General features: G+C 52.6%; 1 protein-coding gene across 1 annotated transcript in view; it reads left to right on the forward strand.

Annotated features, from left to right (window-relative positions):
* Positions 1 to 23,793, forward strand: part of LOC115247970 (zinc finger E-box-binding homeobox 1-like) — a 31,675-nt gene extending 7,882 nt beyond the window's left edge. The window contains exons 2-8 of the mRNA XM_029831156.1: positions 15,510 to 15,683; positions 19,063 to 19,212; positions 19,288 to 19,490; positions 19,578 to 19,707; positions 21,038 to 22,743; positions 22,835 to 23,009; positions 23,132 to 23,793. Coding sequence (XP_029687016.1) covers positions 15,510 to 15,683; positions 19,063 to 19,212; positions 19,288 to 19,490; positions 19,578 to 19,707; positions 21,038 to 22,743; positions 22,835 to 23,009; positions 23,132 to 23,793 — 3,200 coding nt within the window. The remainder of the gene's footprint in view (positions 1 to 15,509; positions 15,684 to 19,062; positions 19,213 to 19,287; positions 19,491 to 19,577; positions 19,708 to 21,037; positions 22,744 to 22,834; positions 23,010 to 23,131) is intronic.
* Positions 23,794 to 24,072: the final 279 nt, after the last annotated feature.

Consider the following 24,072-nt stretch of genomic DNA (forward strand, 5'->3'; position numbering starts at 1 on the left):
TGTCCCTGTGGAGGAGCGCTAATGGAGGCCACCAAGCCCTGATGAATTACACCCATACGGGACGGAGGGAGAGACGACACCGCCCGAGGTGACGCTGCTGTAATTGAGGATGCTGCTGAGCCACATGAGCGTGTGGTTCTCGATCAGCTGTGGGCATCAAGCAACACGTTTGGACCAAAACTGTGACAGCGGCGGCATTATCGCCCACCGTGGCTCTTGGCTCGGTCTCAAAACCACGCCACGCTAGCTTTTTATAAGAACTAATTACATCGGTGACACGACAGCGACTGGACTATCGGGAGTCCCTGACAAAAGAAGTGCTTCAGGTCTAACGTCAGAGGCGGTGATTATTCTGGTCGTTGTTTTTAGTGATCGTGCTCTGTGGTGTTACCAGAGTTTTTATTCTGGCGTGGAAGAAAATAGGCTGGCTGTAGTGCTGAGCAGGGCAGTTCCACGTTGTAACAGTCAGTCAACTGGAAGAAAACAGCAACTTTCAGCAGATAGAAATCAATGAATTGCTCGTCCAACCTGCTGAATAACTGATAATCATAAGCTTTGTTGGATAAACAGTTTCATCTGCACCTCCCCAGTAGGACAGAGCAGGCAGATATCAACCCTGGAATCCAGCCGCTGATGCTACGCTACAGCTGCAATGGAAAATCTTAGCTATCCACACCGAGACCGAACCTCCAGTAAGTAGATTAAAAGTGATGGACAGACAGATGGATTTGGGAACAACTCTTAACTTTTATTATTCATGAAGTGGCAGCACGTCTCGTAAAATCCTGCAGTGTTTCCATTACTCTGACCACGTTGCTACATCAGCCCATACTGTAGTGTTCTCCTTTCTGCTGAGGGTTCGCCGCCTTCGCTGCCACGCGGGACGCCTCAGTCGCTTTGATCAAAGCCCGTCTGGCAACGGTCTCGCAGCTGCAGCGCCGCTGAGGTGTCACCCGTTCACCACAGACCCGAAGGCACAATGCTGCGGGGCTTCTCGTCGTTTTTGGTTGGTTTTTGCTGCTCAGACAGGATTTTCTATTTGTTTTTCCGGTTTATACATGAGAATCTGGCCGCCCGTGTGTGCGGGGAGGATATTGTTTGCTTTGCCACACTTCTTTATTACCGCAGCCACCATAAAAGTGTCAACTTGTGCCACTCTGCAGTGACTGTGCAGTATAAATTTAAATCTGCTGCAGGGAGGTAAAGGCATGTAGGACTTAATCTCACTGCTATAAGGTTGCTGTATGGACGCTCCCCACTCGGTTTAATACTAGTTTTCCTCTGTTTGGGACTTTCCTTCAGCTCCATGTCACTTGCTCAGCACACCTGATGCTGCACCTGATGGAACCATTTTGAAGATGTTGTAGTTGCCACCCCAAACCACTAGTTGGCAGTGTGTTTTGCATGATGCAGCACGTGCGCAGACGCCTCCTCCTTAAGAACAATAATGTGCAAAGCAAATTAAAATTGTCCGCTCGGCCTGATGACTATAGCCGTGGTGCACATGCACAGCTACTTCCTGTTTCAGAAAACTGTTGTTGTTTAGAAGCGTCGCCTGTTTTCAGGGACCGGAAATTTTAAGTGAACGAAAACCGAAACGTGGCAGACGTTTTTCACCTTCTGGGTCGGTTTGTGTTTCAGGTGAAGTGTTTCTGTGTCCCGTCGAGACGGGGGCTGAGCGCGGTGGGTAATGTCACCTTTCTGGGCTGAACCCGCTACCGACAGGTTACGTTGTGGTGCCGAGCTGGTAAAAAGGCAACACAGAGAAGGTAGACAGAGGCCCAAAGCCAAGCCATCAAAAGATCAGGTTAATTATTGTGTTCCAAGCATACCTGGAAACTAACAATTCCCATTTAATTATAGATTAGCAAGTGCATTTGGATAAATAATTATCTTCACCATTCGCTGCTTTTATAAAAAAAAAAGATTATTACATTTAGCCTGCAAACGGAGCTTAAATGTATTTCAAAGCCTGCTTGTGTGTGTTTGCTTGCATGTCTTGATTGTGTTGATGACTCAGTGTGTGTGTGTGTGTGTGTGTGTGTGTGTGTGTGTGTGTGTGTGAGCGTGTGTGCGTGTGTGTGTGTGTGTGTGTTTACATGCAGCCTGGCAGGTGTGCCGGGGTTTCAACCCCAATTATAAGTCTCACAACTACCGCCTGACAACGTTGCAGCAGACAGGCTCCAGCATACAAATGCCCCCCCCAGCTGTGTTGCATAAGCATGCACCCAGAGGAGCACTGTGCTGGGAACACTGGGAACACTGGGAAGAGCAGCTCTGGGAGTTTAACACCTACTTATATCTGTGCATTGTTGTCCAGGATTTGGTCGATGTTTTGGTAAAATGCCTTTGGAAGTTAAGGCCTGTCTGGGTATTCACCTTCCCCTCCTCCCCCTCCTGCATTGTGAGACGCACACCCACACCCACACACGCACGCGTGCGCGTATGTGTGTATCCCCGTAGACATTAAGGGAAATTGCTTTGCACACCTGCTGCAGGCAGGATGAAGTTTTTGTATTTTTCTTCACAAAACAGCTTTAAGTTGTTGATTTTTCATGTTTTCCTGAAGCACAACTGAAAAGAAAAAGTAGGCTAGCAGCTCATTACCCCCCCCCAACAGCCCATTTAAAGGGAGGTTCGTGCTGCTCAGACTTCTTTTTTGCCCAGACGGGTTTTAAATATTTGATTATTAAACAAAAAAGATCATTTGAGCGTTTTCAGAGGATCCTCCAAAGACGAACTCTCCAGGTTTGACTGCCAAACTAAAGAAAAAGTGAGTGCTGCCTTTGGTTGGAGGCTTTCCCCCTGAAAGCATATGGGCCATGTCTGTGCCACGCAGCCATGAAACCCTCCGCCGGGGCTGCCAGCGCTCTCATAATCGGGCACCGGAACAGTCTCGTCTTCCAGCTCGACTTGCCGACGAGCGTTCAAAAGCAGGCTAACTATAACCACCCCAAATTCAATCAGCAGGGGGAACAGGCGTCATTCTGAAGGGCAGAAATGCCAATCCAGCCAAGGCTGTGCACCAGCGAGCTGCCCGCAGACTCACGCCGGCTGCCGCCTGCTCCCGACATACAGTAGACGGCAGATTTGCCCCCGCGGAGCCAAAAACAAGGCGGTCTTGTGGAGTATTGTGATGTAAGCTGGTGGGTTGGCGTGAAGCAGCCTGCTGGGTTTTGAATCAAAGATAGGGAAGTCGGAGGCCGCCGCTCTGTCCGTCCTCCATCTGTGTCCCGATTTATGAAATTAGTCTGCCGACTGGATACACAGTCTCATTCATTAAGGCTTAAACTGTGAGGAAATCTGGACTTTGCCGTCACCCAGGTGGATTATTGAAAGGTTTGGTTCCCAAAGCTGTCGAACCAAAGAAATATGAGAGAAAATGTTGCTGGTTTCTTCGCGCTTTAGTTTACAGACGGAAGAGTCGATAATTAGGCACCAGCCTGGACAAGACCGATGCTAAATGCTCAGATTAGGTCTGACCTGCAGCCAGTTCGGGCTCAGCCTCCAGCGCGCACCTCAGAATGAGAGCAAACATTTGGAAGGATGCTAGCTAAGCTCGCAGCTGACCTCGGCGTGACCAGGCCGCCGACGTCAGCAGTGTTATTCGAGTGCAACTTTGTGATGACACCAGTTGCCTGTCTGTGACTGGGAATGTTTAGGGGCTGCTCGCGGTGATGCGTACCTCCCTCGGGGAGGGGGGGGGGGTTGTGTTTCAGAAGGCATGTTTTCCTTTTTTTACTTTTAGTACGCCCACAAAGTCGAATGAATCTTCGTGGCAGGAAAAGTCACTTCCTGGACAGTTTCCCAAGGAGTTTTTGGGAGGGGGTTTGAATACAAAGCAGATGAGAAGAAGAGCACAGCGAGTGTAGGATCGCTAATGCAGCAGCACCTGAGGGGCTTAAATCAGGCCAACGATCATGATAAGATGGAACTTTCCTTGATGCACATTTTAATAGAATGGAGAGATTAATTCTGCTGGCAGGCCTGAACCACGGAGAGGACAATTTTATTAAAAACAGGTCAAAGTTGGTCCAGGATTAGTGCTCGCTTTCTTTCTCCGCCCCAGCATCCTTTCATGGCTTCACTCCCAACAAGCACAGGCATACGGAGGTCTGACTGGGAGGATGTTAACCTCGTTACCCCCGTCAGACATCAGCCCCTCCCCCACCCACAGCAAAGATGGACACTGACAGGATGGAAAGCAGTGCTGCAGCAACTGTGCATGGAATGCCCCCAACTGCAGCTTCCTCCATTTCAGCCACTCTTTTCCCTTCTAATTAACAAGTCTCGCCGCAGGGCATCGCATTCGCGCGGGGGTCAAAGGTCACGATCGGCCCGAATTTGGGAAAATGTGATCCGCAGCGGAGGACAGGTTGGAAGTCTGGGTTCTCGCGGGATTGAACCCAGCTGTCCAGAAAGCCCAGCAGAGTAATCTGGGCTGTTTTATAACCGTAGAACACAAGGTTGTTCTGTGCTTCGGGGTATTTTACTGTCAGGAACCGCAATTTATGACCTAAACCCGCAGACGATAAGCAAAATAAATAGTGTTAACTTTCAGGTATAATTCCATTTGTGTTGTCCTGACTGACTCCAAGGCGACCTCGCAATTTTTTCTGTTTATCCCAGTTTGATCTGACAAAGTCCCTCAGCTGTTCTATTGGCTGCAATTAGACGGGTTGAATTTGGACTTGTGGGATGGAGAGAGGAGCTCCACACCAGCAGATGCAGGAAAGCCTGAACAGCACTCTGCCGACAGTGGAAAATAACTATAATTTAGAATAAAGCGTTGGCGGTTAACACCGAAAGACCTAATGCAGGCGGCGCGCGGCTGTTCTCCACCTCCGAGACCGGCTGAAAGTGGAACCGAGGTATCACATTTATTTAATTAAACCCCAGCAGGGCAGCAGCAGTCATATATAACGCTCACCATCTCGTTGCACACTGCTGCTGGGTCAGCTTTCATTTTTTCCTCTGTTTTTTTTCCAAACCCACACGGTATTGTTTCTGATTCCGAGGTGCAGCGCGGCGGCTGCGGCCCACTCGCATTCATGCGCATCAGGCCTGGAAAGTGCCCAGTGTAATCAGGCTTTTTCCCCTCGCCGAGAACTCGAGAGTTCTGAAGTCTTTTTGTTGGCGGGGGGAAGGCAGGCGGCTTGGCCCGGCACCAGCGTGGAAGATATCAACCTTTTTCACGGGCGCTTTCCTTGGTTTCGCAAGCTTTGATGATGTCGCGCAGCTGTGAAATGTCACGGAGGGAAGAGGTGGCGCCGTGAACCGACGTTAGCTGCTAAAGCTGGGAGCCCTGGCGGAGCTGATGGCGGAGCTGATGACGGCGCTTTAGCAGGTTGTGACACCAAAGCCACGATGAGGAGGAACGAGAATCACGGTTTTGGCCCAGATTTTCTCCCCCCCCGTAGCTGCCACATCTACAAAACAGTCCCATTTGCCTCGGAGGCTTCAGAAAAGTGTCATGCTTTTCATATCAGCCCGTTTGCCGCCTGTTTTGCTGACGTCGGGATAGCGCCGCGTCCGTCCGTATATGGCTGGGAAAGCGTTGCGTAAGCGCGTTTCACATGAAAACGTTGGCTAATGCCCTGACTTCCAGGTCCAGATGTGCCCCCTGTTTGACACGAGAGTGCTGTGCGTTCGTGTTTATGGAGCATTTAACAAATCCCCGTTTCCTGTTTGAGTTGGTATTGATATCCGTCATGCTGTTTCCAACTTGTGCTTCATAAAAGTCTGATTACTTTTAAATGAACGCGCCAGGATGCCAGACCTCTTAGATTGAGCTCATTAGCAGAGTGGCATCACCTGGTGGAGGACAGGAAAGGTTCCTGGCCACCTAAATCACATTAAGAGGCTCAAAACTGCATCATTTTACAGGAAAGTAGGATCTTTAGGAAGTAAATGAGAACAAATCTGCTGGTCAAGCTGGTTTTATACTTTTGCACCGGTTAAACTGGTAAAAACAAACTGGTGCGGCTCTCACATGAGACCAGGGAAGAGTGTGTTTCATCCCAGGTCAGTTTGATATGCATTGTTGGTTTCTCCTTTCCTACAGTGTGTCATGTGGAGGGAGGCCATGTGCTCAGAGAATCCTCCTCCCCCCTCAGCACAATGGTCTGGTTCCCTCCCCCCCCCCCATGCCGAGGTGGCCTCTGCAGTTTCTCAGTAGTGGCAGCAACCTTTCCAACCTCTTTAGCGCCGATTGGTGAAGCGCAGCCCTTAAGCTGGGCCGCTCTCCCTCCTCCTGGGCTTCTGCTCTTTCACTGAGGCGCTGTGCTTCAGTTTGGGGGGGGGTTGGCTCGTCTCTGTGGTGTTTACCGGCTGCTCGGCGCGTTAATCTGCTATCAATGTCATGTTTGTGCGGCTCAACTGTTTGATTTTGTGCCATCATCTCTCCGGTATGAGTCTCAGTTGCCCGAACGCCATTAAAAAAAAAAGGGTCGAATTTTAATTGCTAGCTTTCGCTGCTTCCGCTGACGGGGACGCCGTCGCTGTCGCATGTGGAGAAGCTGCACTCGCGACTTCATTTCGTACTAACCGAATTCGCCGCAGCTCAATAGCACAGTTGGCCTCCTTTGTGCGTGATCGCAACCCCGTAAAGACGAATCGTAACGGCGCCGAGCGCCGCCCTTTGTGTTTTTTATTATCATCAGATGCTTTAGGAAGTATTTGTGCGTTGGGTTTGACAGTGCAACCAAATGGTTTTCAAGATTTTATCATCATTAATGACTTTTTTCCCCATCTGCTTTAATGTGAACCTTCATTTCCTAGATGGGGGTATGGGGGGGGGCAAACTGGGTGATTTATCGACGTATTCGCTTCGCTAGCAAGCACAGGTAGGCAGGTGGGTAAAGTCCAGGTAAACAGTGAGGTGACAGACAGACCATGAGCACAAAGCCAGCAATCACAGGAACAAAGAGTCCCGGCTGGCGCTGAACCAGCAACCGATGAGAGAAATGAGCCGCAGGTGTGCAGACGCCCAGGTGAGGAGGTCCAGGTTATATGAAGGCACACGGCAACGGGCCTGCGGGGAACTGGAAGTGTGTGTCTCTGGGTTTTTTAAGAGGATTTTGGGGGGGAAGTGATGAGGTTTGATGCTACTTGATGTCTCAAACTGGGCCAGTAAAGCTTGAAGGCATTATCAAATAGTTCAGGGGCCAACAGGGGGCAGATCATGTCAATGAATGAGTGAATGACCCTTTAGCAGCTCTGTGTGGGGTAGCCTGTGCTGTGGGTGCAACGTGCCCTTAAAGGCACCCACAGGTGATGTGTGGCGCTTCCACAGGCCTGGATACGAAGCAGATGAGCACGTGCTTAGTTATTTAGAAAGCTGACAAGATTTAAAGGCACATGCCAAAGGGGAGAACTGCATGAAATGGAATTAGAGAAGGAAAGAAAATGCTAGTGCAGCAGTTCCTGCACACACACACACACACACACACACACACACACACACACACACACACACACACACACACACACACACACACACACACACACACACACACACACACCCTCTGCAACCCTGAGTAATGGCTGGGGTTTTAGGCAAATTGAATCAGTTGCTTCTCTCTCCATTGAGCTCTTGCTTACCTCCTGGCATTGAAACCCAAGCTATGGGATTGATTTTTGCCCTCTCACAGTCGGGCCGCTGCCACGTGCCCCGGGACGTGTTCCGGTTTGGACCGGAGCTGCCGAGGAGAGGCTGGGGGAAGCACCCTTGCTGTGCTTTACTCATCTTGTGCATGAACAGGGTGCATGAACACCAGGTCTGCGCTGGCAGTCAGTTCCTGTGTGACTGTTGCTCTGAATGTGAGGCGGTCTGCTGGGAGTACATCTTATGTAACGTCCCTACTCATCCGTCCCCACGGGTCCACATCAGAGACTTGTAGAAAATAGGGTCAGTCCAGCTCCATTTAATCGTTTATCCCTGCCGAGGCAGCCATGACGCAGCACTCTCTCTCTCTCTGTTTGTCAAAGCGTAATAGAGAGCAGCTCTGACAAGCAGAGCATTATATCCGTGATTAGCCCACGAGCATCCTACTCACTGCTGACTGAAAATAGTCCCGCAGAGGGGACGCCGGCTCCGTGACACGTGGTTTGAAGTCACTGTGGAACATAAAGGAAGGCAGCCTTCATCGGCACGCTGTAGAACGGAGCGTTGAGATGCACAAAAGTTCCGGAGTATGAAACACAACCGGGGCTACGGTCACAGCTCTCCTCTGCAGAGAGAAGGGAAACGCCCTGCTGGATTATTGAGCGTGTGTGTGTGTGTGTGTGTGTGTGTGTGTGTCTTTGAGAATGATCGTGCAGCCTGATTGACCACCTGTCTGCCTTGTTCTCCACACACAGCGACGGGCTTTTAGGTTTTTCAAAGTGGAATATGTGCAGTACTTTAGTCTTGGTTTTGCTCTAAACATCCAAGATTAGAATCACGACGTAGCTGTAATTGAGGTATCAGCTGACCTGAACCGAAGGCTCGGCTGAGACAGACTTTCACCCGAGGCTGAAGCGACGTGAGCGCCAGGCAGCTGGTCTGAGATCTGCCGTGAATTATTGGCGCCGTAATTCTGTTGCCTCGGCGTCAGCAGTTAATCAGCTGATAATCAAAAATGAATTCTTCTGGAGTCGGAAAAATGCAGGGAATTTTCGTGATTTAACTTATTAACTTCCCAGGAGATTCCAGTTGTTACGGGGGATCAAAGCATAATAATCCAACCTGTAAAACGCAGCATCCTGTTGTCAGAGCGCCGCCTGGATGGGCTGATTAGAGTGACTGCTTATTAAGCTGAGCAGGGACTGAACTGAGGTACATAAACAGGAAGTGACCAGTGAAACACCGTTCCCACGCCACATCCTGAAGGTAGAACTATGGGGGGCCTCAGCCGGGGTGTGTGTGTGTGTGTGTATTGTCTCCACTGCCTCCTAGGGCTGTTTGAGGGTTAACACCTGGTTTTAAGGTTTAGGTTGGTCTATTAGTTGCGATGGGAGGGTTAAGGTGAGGGACTGAAGAATGTGTTGTGTGGAAGTCCTCACAAAAATAGAAGTACAAATGTGTGCGTGTGTGTTTTTAAAAGTACCATGTTAGAATATGACCCAGTTGTTGTCATAGTGAGTTAAATCCTGCTGATCCTATACTTGTCAAACAAATACAGTGTGTGTGTGAGTGTGTGTGTGTGTGTGTGTGTGTGTGTGTGTGTGAGTGTGTGTGTGTGTGTGTGTGTGTGCTGTCAGGCAGGTAGCACTAAGCCGTTGTGGCAGCTGAATGTCAAAGATGCATCTAGTTGGCAGCTCATGTTTTACTGACCGTCGGGCTCGGAGGGACGTCGGAAAAACCCACAAAAGTCGACGCCGCTTCGGCTCCAAACTCAACAAACACAAAGCCCTTTTTTTTTTTTCTGTTGTGAGGAAAGGTCAGAGGTCAAAGGGGAAGGCAACTCACAAAGAAAATATCCAGGAGGTGGCAGGAACAGAGACTTTTCAAGGCTTTTCATATTCAAAGTGAGTTCCACACTTCCTGTCCTGCGTGAAACGAAGTGTCCTTCATTCATTTGATTTTCTGTGGTTTTTAATCACACGTGTTTGCACGTCTCGTGCGCTCTCCTTAGAGTGAAACAGGCTTTTTATTGTGCCGTCCCAGCGATAACGCCTCCCAGCCGCGCTTATTTATCTGTCGCGTGTGCAAATTGACACGTATAGAATGAATCCACACAGAAGCTGCCTCATTCTTTAAATAAAAAAGGCATTTTCAGCGCTGTTGAGGTTTTATTTGCAGCTTCGGGGGTTGAGGTTTAGGGTCAGCCTTAATGAGAGTCACCTCCGTGACTCCCCCGAACAGAGTCGGGGGGGAGTTTATGTAATAATCTGCTTTAATCCGCAGCGACGCGAGTGTTTATCTGCCTGTCCGATGAACTCCGGCACCAGACGGATGACGGCGTGGTGCAGAGGTGCACCTCCAATGGCTGATTTTCTTCAGCAGATCTAATAAACCTGAGATCAGAGCGAGCTGAGGGCGTTGCGTAACAGCCCGCGGTACCGCCGCCCCCCCCCCCCCCCCCCCCCGCCCGGCACCACTCATGACACACGGGCGTTGCAGATGACTGATCGACCGCGTCTTCCCGCCGAGTGCAAGGTTGAAAACGCCGTTTCTGACGTGGCAGGTGCTGCTTGATTTCCTCTTTTTCTCTCTGAGGTCATTCTCACCTCACGTGAGGCCACACGTTTCAGGTGTGGCGGCGCCCTCTGACTCACGCCTGGGTCGGTGGCGCTCGCAGCGAACAGGCCGCTTTGGGGAAATGATGTCAGGTGTCAGGTTTGAACCGCTTGTGGGACTTTTTGAAAAAGTTTTCAGAGGCCCCGGACGCGTGAAGTAAATTATTTTGTGAAATCCCACATTCGTCAGAGGCGCTGAGAGGGAATCTTATCACAGTTTCCACGTAACTTCACAAACTCGACTATTTCAGGCGTGTATTAGAAAGTGGAGCGGAAGAGTCAGAACTTTAAAATTTTCCCTCCTGGAGCACAAAGACTTCCTTTTAAACAATAATCACTTCTTTTGATACGGAGCGCTGAGAGATGTGCCTTTTAAAAGAGGATCCTCAATCTCACAGGGACTAACCTAGATTTCATAATCTTCTTACCAGAGACTTCAGGTAGGTAAACTAGGTGTGGGCAGACTCTCAAATTTACCTTTTTGGTAATCTGCTGCTCTTTCATAAAAGCTCAGATGCCGTCGGTGTCGTATTTTACCGCGTTATTGCGAGTATTTAGCTTTAAAATGAGAGTTTTCTGTGCGTCAGCGTTGGTAACAGGCTGACGGAGAGCGTCCATACGTGCTGGTGGTTGTGACGGTATGCTCCTACGAGGACGATGCAGTCTGCCTGCAAACACAAAGGAAGGAGAGGGGAAAAGGGGGGGAGGAAGACAACAAACCTCATTAGAGCTTGAGAATATTAAATTATCCATCTTTGCTCACTGGTGTGCAGCCTGTCTCACCCTCAGGTGTGTTCAAAACACACATTTTCCTGTCAAAGCACACGGGTTCACTCCGTTTCAGCAGCTTATGGTATATTTTGTTTTAATATAGGGCAGATCTGTGGTGGCCCCCTGGTGGCTGCATGGGGAACAACACGTTTGTGCTCCATGATGGAGTCTGTAAGCTTTAATCTGCTTTAAGTTTAAAGTAACAGTAGATTGGTTTCCTGGTGAATATTGCTAAAACCTGATTTTAAGACACTTCCTTCTGTCATGTGTGTGTGTGTGTGTGTGTGTGGGAGAGAGGAGGAGAGAGGTCCAATGGGGTCTGATTGAGCACCTGGGCTGAACAGGAAGCAGCTGGAGAGTCCTGATTACTGTGGACACGCACGTGCACACACACACACACACACACGCGCACACACACACACACACACACACACACACACACACACACACACGGCAGATGCCGTATCCTTGGAGGCAGTGGGAGAGACCCTGACCTATGGATTTCATAGCTGGCTACAGCAGGAGGGGCTTTCCTGCCTTTCTAGCTGTGGAGCGTGTGCTTATCCAGAGGTGGTTGGCGGTACTCCGGCAGGGCCACGCCCCTCCTGCTGTCTGCGCCGCTGCGTCTCAGCCCGACGTCACGTCCACTCCAGCCCAACTCCTCGTGTGGCTCAGTGCTGCAGGCTTTTACACTCGATACAGGTCTAGAAATCTAAAGCAGCGTTTCTATTTAAAGTAAGGATTCAATGATTAAGGTGGATTTTTAAAAGAAATACACCGAAACATCAAAAAGCTTAAGTATCTGGATGGGAGTCAATCAAAGCCCCCAATTATAAAGAAGATTTCACGTAAACGTGTAGTTGTGTCGCATAATCAGGACAAACCAGAGCACAGGTGAGAGCATTTCACTAGTCACCTGGCTGGTGATTAGGTAACAGTCAGATGAGGATGAGAAGGTGTCGCTCCCTTTAACAAGGAGCTCTACAGCTGCTCGCCATGGTAGTGGCAGACAGGCAGACAGACAGGCAGGCAGGCAGGCAGAGAGACAGGCAGAGAGACAGAGAGACAGGCAGACAGAGAGACAGACAGGCAGACAGACAGGCAGGCAGACAGACAGGCAGGCAGCTTTACCGATGTATACATCTGTGTTTGGTCTCTCTCTCACACACACATACACACACACACACACACACACACACACACACACACACACACACACACACACACACACACACACACACACACACAAAAACACAGTGGGTAATTGTCTGTTAGTGTATTGGCAGGGGTCCCACACTGCACAGCTGCACTGGGTCAATACACACACAGACACACACACTTGTACAGAGAGAGAGAGGGAGAGGGAGAGGGAGAGGGAGGGAGAGAGAGAGAGAGGGAGGGAGAGAGCCCAGTCTTGGTGTCTGATTAGTTTTGCTCTTCTTTCTTCATGTCTCCTCTTCGGCCATGCAAAGTTCTACCTGCGCCGTGTGTTCAGCTGCTCCTGGGATCAGTAAATGCCGCCGTGACCACGTCTGTCAGCTGACTCACACTCTTCAGCGTTGTCGCGTGCTCCCGAGGCGGCTGCTGCTCAGGTCTTCACGCCTCAAACATCCCCAACGCCGCTCGACGACTCCACAAGGACCTCGGAGGCACCGCCGGTGTTCCCTGAAAAGTGCCTCCGCAATGTTTCCCACAGCTCCAAAATGAGTTGAACTGGGAAAACTGTGGAAAAACTGTGGAAAAACTGGGTGGCTGCCTGATGTGTTGCAGGTATCAACGTCACTTCAGGCTAAGTTGCAGCGGCGCTGCAGCTGGACACGAGTCGCCGACGTGTCTGGAAGAGCCGATACTCTTCTGAAGCGAATATTCACTCATGACTCGTCTATTTTGGGCTTTTCCTCTTCCTCTCTCTGCCCAGCAGTCTACCTTTGACCCAGATACGGGGACATGTGGTCCATGTAGGGATGTGTTGTGGTTAGCCAGACGCGCGCGCTTCCTCTCCACGCTCACATGTCCTGATGTGGGTCTGCAGCAGCCAGGAAGCTGCTTCCAGGCTGTTCTGGCCGGTTTTCTGCTCATGCGTTTGCCTCGTTTTCATGCTTTTGTCCCGCTAATGCACACCGCTGCGTAGCTTCGCCTCGGGTTTGAGTACCGCCCTGTGATACGCGCATATTTCCTCTGCTATCAACCATCCAGCTGAGGAGGTGAAAGAGGTTTAGCGGTGCGGCTCCAGGCCGCCGCAGCACAACTGATATGTTTGATTAGCTGTTGCCTCCATCGCTCTGGAAACCCTCACAAGCTCCTCTGTGAGGAGAGCGCCGGTCCACCACTGTGACCTCTTGAAGTCCTCCTACAGAGGTATTTTACAGCAGAGTTTGCAGATAACCTCTCACCCAGCTCCTCTGTCTCGTATGCAAACGACTCCAAGTGGCACCTCGGCTTGTTTCGCTTTCAGCAGCGTCTCCAACAAAGGCCTCGCCAGCAGCACCGGCGTGCAGGCCTGCGCAGCAGCGGGCAGCTTTTTCAGTTTGATTTAGAGTTGTTTGCGTTCGTCCTTTTGCTTGTTTCTCCGTTCCTGAGAGATGCAGTGAGCAAAAATGTTGTTTCTGTCAGGAGATGGGAAACGCAGCCCGGAGTTGAATAAAACCTGATTCCTGCCGGTGAAGGAAGGCCTGGATCTGGGCCCTCGGGTCAGAGTTCAGGGGAAAATACCAGGCCAGAAAGTAGTTGGCGGTAATAATGAATTGACATGTTCTCCGCTGGAGACGTGGATGGCAGGAAGGGAGGAGGGCTATTGTCTAGACTGTTCTTTCCCTTTCTTAGTCTCTGCGCCCCAGATGGAGGATTAACAGTTCACTTGACGCATTGTTGTGATGATGTAGACAGGTCTCCCTTTGTGTCTCATTCCCCGTCAGGACGCACACACACACGCACACACACACACACACACACACAGACACACACACACACACACTCAGGGGAAAGTTGTTCCACAACATTAGTCTCATGCTCTGCTGGCTGCTCCCCCTACCGGCTGTTCACGGAACTGCACCCTGGAAGGAACGTTCAATTTTAGACATTTCTCTTTGATTCTGAAGAAAATCAAAGTATTTTATAGACTCATTCTACAGATCAGTTAATTTGAAATACTGATGTCTAAAAAGGGTTGATATGAAAAGAAGTCTAATCACATTATTACCTGCTTCAAAGAACGAATGAAACTGATTCGTTTTGAGAGATGTTGTGGTGCAGATCTGAGCAAGAAAACATTTTAAGGGTAATTAACTGATCATTTATTAATTTCTTTCCTTAACCGGGGGTTTAGATTGATACCAAACGTCTTTGTCTTCGTATTTAGCCGTTCGTGACTAACACTGATTCTATCAGCGCAGACGCGATAAGATACATCCTGTTCCAACATTTGGCAGAGTCTCCGCAGTCAGCAGGGAAGGTGTGTGTGTGTGTGTGTGTGTGTGTGTGTGTGTGTGTGTGTGTGTGTGTGTGTGTGTGTGTGTGTGTGTGTGTGTGTGTGTGTTTCGCAGCATCTTCGTTTTGTGCAGGAGTACATTTAACACACACGCAGAGCTGTCTGTTTGCAGGTGGTGTGTGTGTGTGTGTGTGTGTGTGTGTGTGTGTTCACACAGGCCCGCCACCACAATAACAACCCAAACTTTTCTCCTCATTAGGCGCCACAACACCTCCGCGTTCGTTTCCCTGCAGAGAGCGTCCAAACACACACATGCGTATGCATTAGCACAGACAAGACCGTGGACACACACACACACACACACACACGTGTCCACGGTGAAAGAAGCAATTAAAAAGCTAAACCCTTGTAGTCGCCCTCACTTCCATCCCTTTGTGTCTCTACCATGTGTGAGTTCGGCTCCGTTCAGCTGCTTTCACTGATAAACCGGTGTGTTTTCTGTGCCGCACGGAGGGGGCGAGGACATCTGCACGCTCGCCGCTGGGGCGTTGGGATGTTAGATGTCGTCTCAGGTCCTTTTATTTCCCCCTCTCTTGCTCAATCAGTAGTTTCCCTGTAGAAGCTCCGCGCTAATGTTCTCCTGTGCAGAGATGCTTTGATTAGAAGCTCCGGTCCTCCAGCAGAGGAGGTGAAGATCTGACACATTAGCATGTGTGAACAGAGCTGTTGCCTATTTTAGGGCTGAAGTGTCTCAGCTCGGTGGTCCTTCGTTATTATTTTCATTAAGATGTCGACCTGATGGATCCATCGTTTTCTTGTTTTGGCCTCTTCTTCTAGATTTCTGGCGAGGACGGCGTGACGCTATATTTCCCATTCAGGAGGCACGTTTACACGTTTCGCTGCTTTGCATGATTACAGCCGCGTCTTCTGCCGTCTGGAGTTGCCGTTAACTGCCTTTGTTTTGCCTCCTTGATGTAAATCCGACACTAATTACAGCAGCAGGACGCCGACCTCTCGCTCATCACAATTTAGAGGCTTCTAACAAGCTAGCTGCTGAACTCTGATGATGATGATTTCCCCCCTTTTGCAGTGACAAACTTCAACAATGGCTTGGAGGCCAGCTCAGACTCGGACGACGAGGACAAGCTGCACATTGTGGAGGAGGACAGCCTGCAGGAGCCTGAGGCTGCCGCCGCGGAGGGGCCCCCCCTGCAGGACAGCCACGCCGCCGCCACAGTATTGCCCCACAACGGCGTGAACGGAGGTACGAGGTCGCCGGCAGCCGCGTGACGTGTTGACTGGCAACAGCGTGACGTTTGCTCAGGTGTTCAGACTGTCTGCACAACCTGTTGTCAAGGAAAAGATGCATAGCAACCCAAGTGGGGGGGGGGGGGGGCAGTGTTGGCTGGAGGCACAGGGAGCTGGGAGGCGGGATCAGGTGGACATGAAGGCGGGACAACAGGACCAACGGCTTGGGTCAGGCAGCAGGTATCAGTCAGCCGGCTTCACTCCCGATGGTCACGTCCGTCGGCCATCAGCGGAACGCCGGTATTCCGGTGACAAACGTGGAGAAGCCGTTCCATCACGTCTGATTCCTGCGTGACGCGTCCCACTTCCTGCTGCTGATTAGTGTGTCCGTGCGTCTGTCTGCTCCCCCTTTGATCACATTAGCCGAGGCCTCCTCTTGGCCCGGGGGGAGCGCCCCCTCTCTCTCTCCGACAGATGTTGCGCTCCATCGCTCCTCGCCGATATTCTTCAGAACCTTCTATCCCAAAGGCTGAACGCCGTCTCACTCTGACACGCACACGCGTGCGCTTTGATAGGTGGCAGGAATGAGCTTCACCTCTGTCCTCGCACAGGTGTAAAGCCGCTGCTGCTCGGCTCTGTTTGATATTCCCAAAGAGCGGAGCTGCTAACGATCCCCGATGCTGCCTTTAGGCTGTGATTTATGGCGCCTCCACCTTCACGGCTTTACTGTGAGCATTAACATGCTAACGAGGGAAACGAGCCCCGCCTGGTGTGGGACGGAGGTGAGGTCGGCTCCTCCTCGTCCACGCCAGGCTCCTGGCAGAGGAACGCCGAGCCGTTCCACCCGTGCAGGACTCGTCACAGCTGCGCCTCAACTCATTTTTCGGTTTCCTGTGGTTCTTCCTCTTTCTCGGGGCTTCTGGGGCATCGCCAGCTGTGAGCGCCACCAGAAATAGATGTTTTTCTTTTTCCCGCGCGTTAATTTTGTTTTTCAGATGGTCTGAAGGAAGCTCTTTGAAGAGCATCGCCTTGGGGAGAAAAGCTTTGAGGCTCAGGCCCAGACAGACGAGCGGCTCGACGGGCGGCGCCAAAGCCGCGTCGTGGCCCCAACTGCAGGGCCCGATTGGTTTGTGTTCACTGTTTCAGTGGCGTTTTAATCCCCGATTCCTTCATCTCACAAGGCGGCGGTAGAGGTGAGCAGGAAGTGCTAAAACCATGGAGACGGCGAGAATGTGACACTGAGATAGGACTCGGCGGGCCCGTTTCATTGTTTCTGAATAAAGCCTTACATGGCGAGAGCAGCGCCGCTCTGTTTTCCTCCCCCTCCTCTTTTCTGTGCATTCACTCACTTCTCCTCTTTGTATTCCTCCTCATTCTGCCCTTTTCCTCCTCTACCTTTTGTCTGGCCTGATTCTGCTGCTCCTTCTTTATTCTCTGGCTCAGAACTCAGGTGAAGATGTTTGTAGGAAAGTTTCTCCCGACTGTTTGAAGCTCTGCAACTCTGGATATTATTAGATGTTAATTATCCACAGTGGGTTCTGCTGAGTTGGTAGTTGTTCAGAAAACCTGCCTGTTATTTCTCTTTTTGTTGTTTTTATAGAACTTTGGAGGCCTCCTGCTGCAGCTGCAGGTAGCTGAGAGCAGATGAAGCCTCGAGCAGCACGCTGGTGCTGTCCTTCCTCTTCATGGACATGTAGCTCATCCTTTCTTTGCTGGAGTTTGGCGGTCTCCACTTATCACACTTTGATTTTCAGTTACTCCAGGTGGGAATAATGAGGCGACACCAACGTTTGTGTCCTTTGGTAATGACCAAACGGAGCCGTCAGCAGGTTTTCCTGCTCTTCCTTAATTTGCATCCTTAGATTCCAACCATTCGCCCCTCTTAGGAAAACATGAACAAACCAGCAACCGGAGAAGTCCTGGCAGCTTCTGGACACAGGTCCTGGAAAAGTCTCAATCTTGCGGTGGAACCTTGCAGGAAAGGGACGGATTCTCGATATTTTTGGATTTTCTGATTTACTTTCCTCCTTTCTTGGGGAGCTGGAATGGAAAGCAGGCTTCTCTGGTGAGGGATCAGCGGTCAGTGTAACTCCCCCTGCAGTCTGGGCCCCAGCACAGCCTTATAAATACACCGCAGCCTCACTGTGACAGCTCCTGGCAGGATATTCAACTGCAGCGCTCTGGGTGTGTGTGTGTGTGTGTGTGTGTGTGTGTGTGTGTTGGGCTGGGGCGAACTTGGCAGGTGTGTGTAGCTGTACACCGAGAGTGTAAGCACGCATGTGTGTGTGTGGAGCTGCACACCCCATGGTTTCCTGTTTTCATTCCATCCTGATCTTCCACATGTGTGCGGAGTCCTGGTCATCATTATGACTTGGCTTTTTTGTGTGTGTGAGACATTAAGTGTAATTGGAGTGTGTGGTGGGAAAATATGCAGAGGTGTATGAGTGGAGGAGGAGGAGGAGGAGGAGGAGGGATGGAAACAAAGGACGGAGAGGAAGACTTTAAATGTTCTGGTGCTGCTGCCAGAAACCCCTTGTTTCATTCCAGTGAAATTACAACAACAACTGCACAAAGTGGTTACAAGAATATTCGCTCAGGCCAACTGGCAACCGGTGGTTTATCATGTAACGCAGCTGGATGGATGCTAAACAGAGGGAAGGGGAGAGAGGAGGCGATAACGCAGATAAACCAGCGGCGAGAGGAAGGAGCGGCGTGCAGCCGAGGCGAGCGCATCTCTGAGGTGGAAAGAGATTTGGAAGCCTTCTGGATGAGGTCATGGGAAGCTGAGATCGAGATCTGTGTGTTTAAAATGAGGCTTAACAGCACTCAGCCTGGGCCCGCCTCTTTATGGGCACACACACACACACACACACACTAACACACACACACACACACACAGCTGCACCTGTTGCTGACACAGCTCAGCAGGAAGGGGCGTGGCCTTTGGCACTGGTCCTGGCTGCAGTATAAATCTTCTCCCAGCTCCAGGTTGAGTTTCACCTCACTGCTCGGTCCAAATGGCTGTTTTTAGGCTCAGTGAGGTGTGTGTTTGTAGGGCTCTGTTTGGAATATCATTATGTAATAACAGGAGCTCATAAACAAACATCAAATGAGATCCTCATTCAAGCAGCCCAGTGGGGAATAACACGTTAATATTTATTTATAGCCCTGCTAAATAAGCTTCTAAGGCGCCTTAAACAGGCTTGTGCTGCCCTCTGGTGGTCATGCTTAAGAACAGCACCCCTGTTAAATCTTGACATTTTCTCCTAAAATTGTTCATTTCAGCTTGTCTGTGCCACAAACTGGAAGATTAAATGAACAATCTGAGTGTTTTTTAAACAGATCCAACAGTGTGAACTGTGCTCCTAAAACCTTGTAAACGCGTGTTTCCGTAGTTAAAGAAGAATGCGTCTCGGAGGATGAAGAGGAGGTGAAGGACACACTCGTGGAGGAGATTCTCCAGCAGGGAGACACAGCCATCATCTATCCCGAAGCTCCCGAGGATGAGCAGAGCCCAGCAGAGACGGGAGGCGCCGATGAAAACGGTAACCCGGACAACAGAACCACTCCCATCCGTCCGCTTCTGTCAGCATGGGCTGAACTCCTCCTCTCTGTCTCAGGAACCCCTGATTCCTTCTCCCAACTGCACACCTGCCCCTACTGCTCCCGGGGCTACAAGCGCAACGCCTCGCTGAAGGAGCACATAAAGTATCGGCACGAGACCAGCGAGGACAACTACAGCTGCTCGCACTGCAGCTACACCTTCACCTACCGCTCCCAGCTGGAGAGGCACATGAGCCACCACAAGGGCAGCAGGGAGCAGGTAACACCCGGGGGGGGGGGCAAAAGTGGGGGGCAACAACCCCCATTCTGCGTCTTCTCACTCTAACTCTGTTTCCAACTGTCGCAGCGTCAGATTTCTCAGTCGACGACGGGAGGAATCACCGAAACGGGGGGGACGCGGAAGTTCAAGTGCACCGAATGTTTCAAGGCCTTCAAGTATAAGCACCACCTGAAGGAGCATCTGCGCATCCACAGTGGTGAGCTGTTACCGCGGCGACCGCCACCCTCAGTCACACGCACGCCCCACAGGGCGACCGTTCGGTCGCACCTCAACTTTTGGGTAAATTTATTTGTTTTTGTGGGAGCCGGCGACTTAATTTGGCCTTTTTAAATGTACCAAATCACAACTAGATGCCAACTTTAACCCCCAAAAACTGCGTGGAAAGTGGGTAAAGAGGGTTTGCTCGGAGCACATGGTCCACTCCTGGGGACAAAGGGAGCCACTGGCCCCGCCCCCAGTGCTTCACACCTGGCTGCAGGGTCCACCTCAGGGCTCGCCTCATTGGTCAGTCAGACACTCCTGCGTTCTCCTTCTTCCTCTCCTGGGGAGCTCTAGTGGAGGAGGAGCCACTTACCTGCAGCTCCAGCGTCTGTAGCCTGCAGAGAAATGCTTAACTGGCCTCCAGCCACCACACGGTCTCCAGTCTGAGGCCTGAGATTTAGAGGAAATTAGCCAAAACATGGCGCGAGCTGTTCCGGCCAGTCTGCACCAGCGAGCTCTGACCAGTAAGAACTTCTCTTCTTCTTCTTCTTCTTCTTCTTCTTCTCCAGATTTACTGAACTTCCTCTCAGCCAGGTCGTCTTTACCTTTTTGTATTTGATATTTACAGTAGTTGGAAATTCCCGCTTGAGCCAGAAAGTGAGCAGATGTGTCTGACCTGCGGACCACGTCTGCTCCTGCCCTCGTGCACGTGCACATGGTGTGAGATTAGCAACCTTTAGCTTCAGTTACAACCACACACACGTGAATCGTTGATCCTAGTGTGGTGAAGTCCAGAATGAGACCAAGTCCCAGTTGGTCACCGCGTGTTTGTATCTGGACTTTGTGTTTATTGTTCTGGCGGCTCGGTCTCATGTGGCGACCCGGGTCAGGGGACCATCCAAGTCCTCTGGTTCTAAATGAACCAGTATTAAGAGACCAGAGTGGATGTTTGACCATTGTCATTCAGCCTCCATTCGACATGCGTACTGGTCCTGCTGGGACGCTGCAGCCTATTGTTCTGTGGAAAAGCCTTTTCAGGCCCCCTGAGGCCTTCACACCTGGGCGCAGAGCCCGCCCCTGCGCTCGCCTGATTGGTCGGGGCTGTGGGAGAAGCAGCAGCTTATCGGTGGCTCCGCGCTGCAGTCACATGATCCAGCTGATCATTAACCGGACGTGGGGGCGCTCAGAGAGGGGAGCTGTGATTCCGAGCTCGGCTGAGCTCTGCCGGAGGCCGACCCTCGCCCCCTCGAAAGATCTGATTAGATTCGCTGTGAAGTCGCTGTTAAATCGAGAATAACGCTCATTTTTTTGGCGTCTCGCCACAGGTGAGAAACCGTACGAGTGCTCCAACTGCAAGAAGCGCTTCTCCCACTCCGGCTCCTACAGCTCCCACATCAGCAGCAAGAAGTGCGTGGCGGCGGCGCCGGTCAGCCGCGCCCCTCGGACCCTGATCAAAACCACGGCGAACGCCGCCCAGGTGGCGCAGGTCCTGATCGCTCCCAGCCGCGGCGTCCTGAAGGAGAAGGCGGAGAGCAAGCCCCTGCAGGAGCAGCTCCCCGTCACCCAGATCAAAGCCGAACCTGTGGAATACGAGTGCAAGCCCACCATGGCGGCGGCGGCGGCCACCAGCGGCGGCAGAGTCGTCAACGGAGCCGCCACGCAGCCCGGCGTGGTTCCGGCCGCGGCCGTGCCTCAGGGCGTCGCCATGGTGGTGCCGACGGTGGGACTGATGTCGCCCATCAGCATCAACTTAAATGACTTGCAGAACGTGCTGAAGGTGGCGATGGACGGGAACGTCCTGCGGCAGGTGCTGGGCAGCGCCAACGGCGTGATGACGCCGGGGAAGCAGGGCATCGTGGTCCAGCAGGCCCAGCAGCAGATCATCAGCCTGCCGGCCTTCGTGGACCACGACGGCACCACGAAGATCATCATCAACTACAGCATCGGCCCCGCGGCCGCCACCACCGCCGTCACCCAGCCCACGCCGCTCGTTTCCAAAAACAACGCCGCTCCCACGGCGACGGCCGCGGCGGCGCCGACCCCCACCAGGACCGACCAGGCCGCCACCCCGGAGGCGGCCGACCTCAGCATCGTGAAGACGGAGCCGGAGTCGGTGCCGATCGCGAAGGTGGAGGGGGCGGCGGAAGCGGACGGCGCCCAGGTCCCGGACAGCAACAGCACCTGTTTGCTGTGCGACGACTGTCCGGAGAACCTGGAGGCGCTCCACCTCCTCCAGCACCACAAGGCCGCCAACGGCGAGGCCGTGGACTCCGCCGCTCTGGACCCGTCCTTCGCGGATCTGCTGAGCGAGGCGGGCGTGACCGTGGCGGAGCCGCCCGTGGACGACCTGCTCTCCCTCCTCAAGTCCTACTTCGCCTCCAACGCCAACCCCAACGAGGAGGAGCTGGCCAAGCTCTCCGAGTCCGTCAGTATTCCCATGGAAGTGGTCCGGAAGTGGTTCGTCAAGATGAACTCGCACAAGTACAACAGCGCCGCGGCGGGTCCGGCAAAGACGGGACCCACGACCTCCCTGGACGAACCGTCAGAGGCCGACGGGGGGAAGAACTCGCCCGGAAAAGCGTCCTCGGAACGCGGGAGTCCGGCCGCGGACGCCGCTCCTCTGAGTGCCGACGCCGAGGGCCTGGTCATCGTGAAGAGCGAGCCGGAAGAGGCAGAAATCAGCAACTCTCAGGCGGAGCCGCTGGACCTGTCCCTCCCCAAACATCTGGCAGCTCAGTTGGAGTTAAAGGAGGCCACATCTGCCCCCAAAGGGCAGGAGAAGCCGCTCAACCTGGCCTGCCTGAGGAAGGACGGCCAGACCATCTACGTCACCGCGCCGCAGGCGGGAAACCCCGTCAACATCGTGACGGCGGCGCAGCTGCCCACGCTGGTGGCCATCGCCGGCCAGGGCCCGGTGGGCTGCCTGAGCACCATCAACACCGGAACCAAGCGCACCATCCTCATCCCACAGCTCACCTACACCTACACCACCACCACCGGAGCCAAGACCGTGGTGCTGAACAGCCACAAGGTCGGTACACGCACGCCGCCGCGGGACGGGCGGGACCGGGACGGGCCGGGCCGGGACGGGCCGGGCTCACGGGTGTTCTCTGCTTTCGTAGGAGACGAGTCCGGACAGCGGCTCCGACGGCGTCGCCGTGGCGGAAGAGCAAAGCGAGTCGGAGCTGGCCATCATCAAGAAGAGGCGGCTGGAAAACGGCGTTTACCCCTGTGACCTTTGCTCCAAAGTCTTCCAGAAGGGCAGCTCCCTGCTCCGACACAAATACGAACACACAGGTTTGTGCGCGCACACACACACACACACACACACACACACGCGCCGGGGTGGGGGGGAGCTCAGGAACGCCTGGTCGAGCGGCGGCGTCGGCGTTCCTCTGACTCTCGCTTCTCGTCCGCAGGCAAGCGGCCGCACGAGTGCAGCATCTGCAAGAAGGCCTTCAAACACAAGCACCACCTGATCGAGCACTCGCGGCTGCACTCGGGCGAGAAGCCGTACCAGTGCGACAAGTGCGGCAAGCGCTTCTCCCACTCGGGCTCGTACTCGCAGCACATGAACCACCGCTACTCCTACTGCAAGAAGGACGGCCTGCACGCCGCCCCCAGCCCGGGGCCGCGCGGCGTCCCGCTGGAGCTCAGCAGCCCCGGCGCCGCGCCGCCCTCCGACAGCCCCACCGCCACCCCGCCCTCCCAACTGGACTCAGACGAGAGGGAGAGCGAGGAGGACGAGGACGAGGCCATCTGCATGGACGACATCCGCGTGGTCCAGGTGGACGACGGCGAGTGCGAGATCTACGAGGGCAACTTCGACGACGAGGAGGACGAGGAGGAGGCGGCGGGCGAGGAGGTGGCGAAGGGCGGCGAGGAGGGAGGGGAGATGGAGGAGGGAGAGGTGGTGGGCGAGGTGGTGGAAATCAAGCTGGGGGACGATCACGTGCAGGACGACGAGATGGACGGGGAGGCGGCGGCGAGCGCCGGCTGCGAGGCGGAGAGGGACAGCAGCGTCGGGGAGGGTCCGGACGCCGTCACGCCCACGGAGGAGGCGGAGACGGACGCCAAATGATGGAGGGAATCAAGACTGAACTGCAGGAAATCAAAGATCCTATCGGTCCACTACTGTGTACAAAACCCCGGGTGTGCCTGAACTCAAGAAAAAGGAAAAAAAAAAAAACTGACTTTTTTTTTTTCTTGTAGAAATGAAATATCAGTGTTAAAATTGTTTATAGAATGAGAGATTTTAAAAGCAGACGTCGCCCACGGTTACTGAGACATCCCAGGTTCTTTCCTTTGCTTTTCATTTGCTCAGTGTTACTAAACTCGTTCTCCTCTGGAAGCATTTTAA

Source organism: Takifugu rubripes, chromosome 22, assembly GCF_901000725.2.
Source record: "Takifugu rubripes chromosome 22, fTakRub1.2, whole genome shotgun sequence".
In the NCBI taxonomy this organism is placed as follows: domain Eukaryota; kingdom Metazoa; phylum Chordata; class Actinopteri; order Tetraodontiformes; family Tetraodontidae; genus Takifugu; species Takifugu rubripes.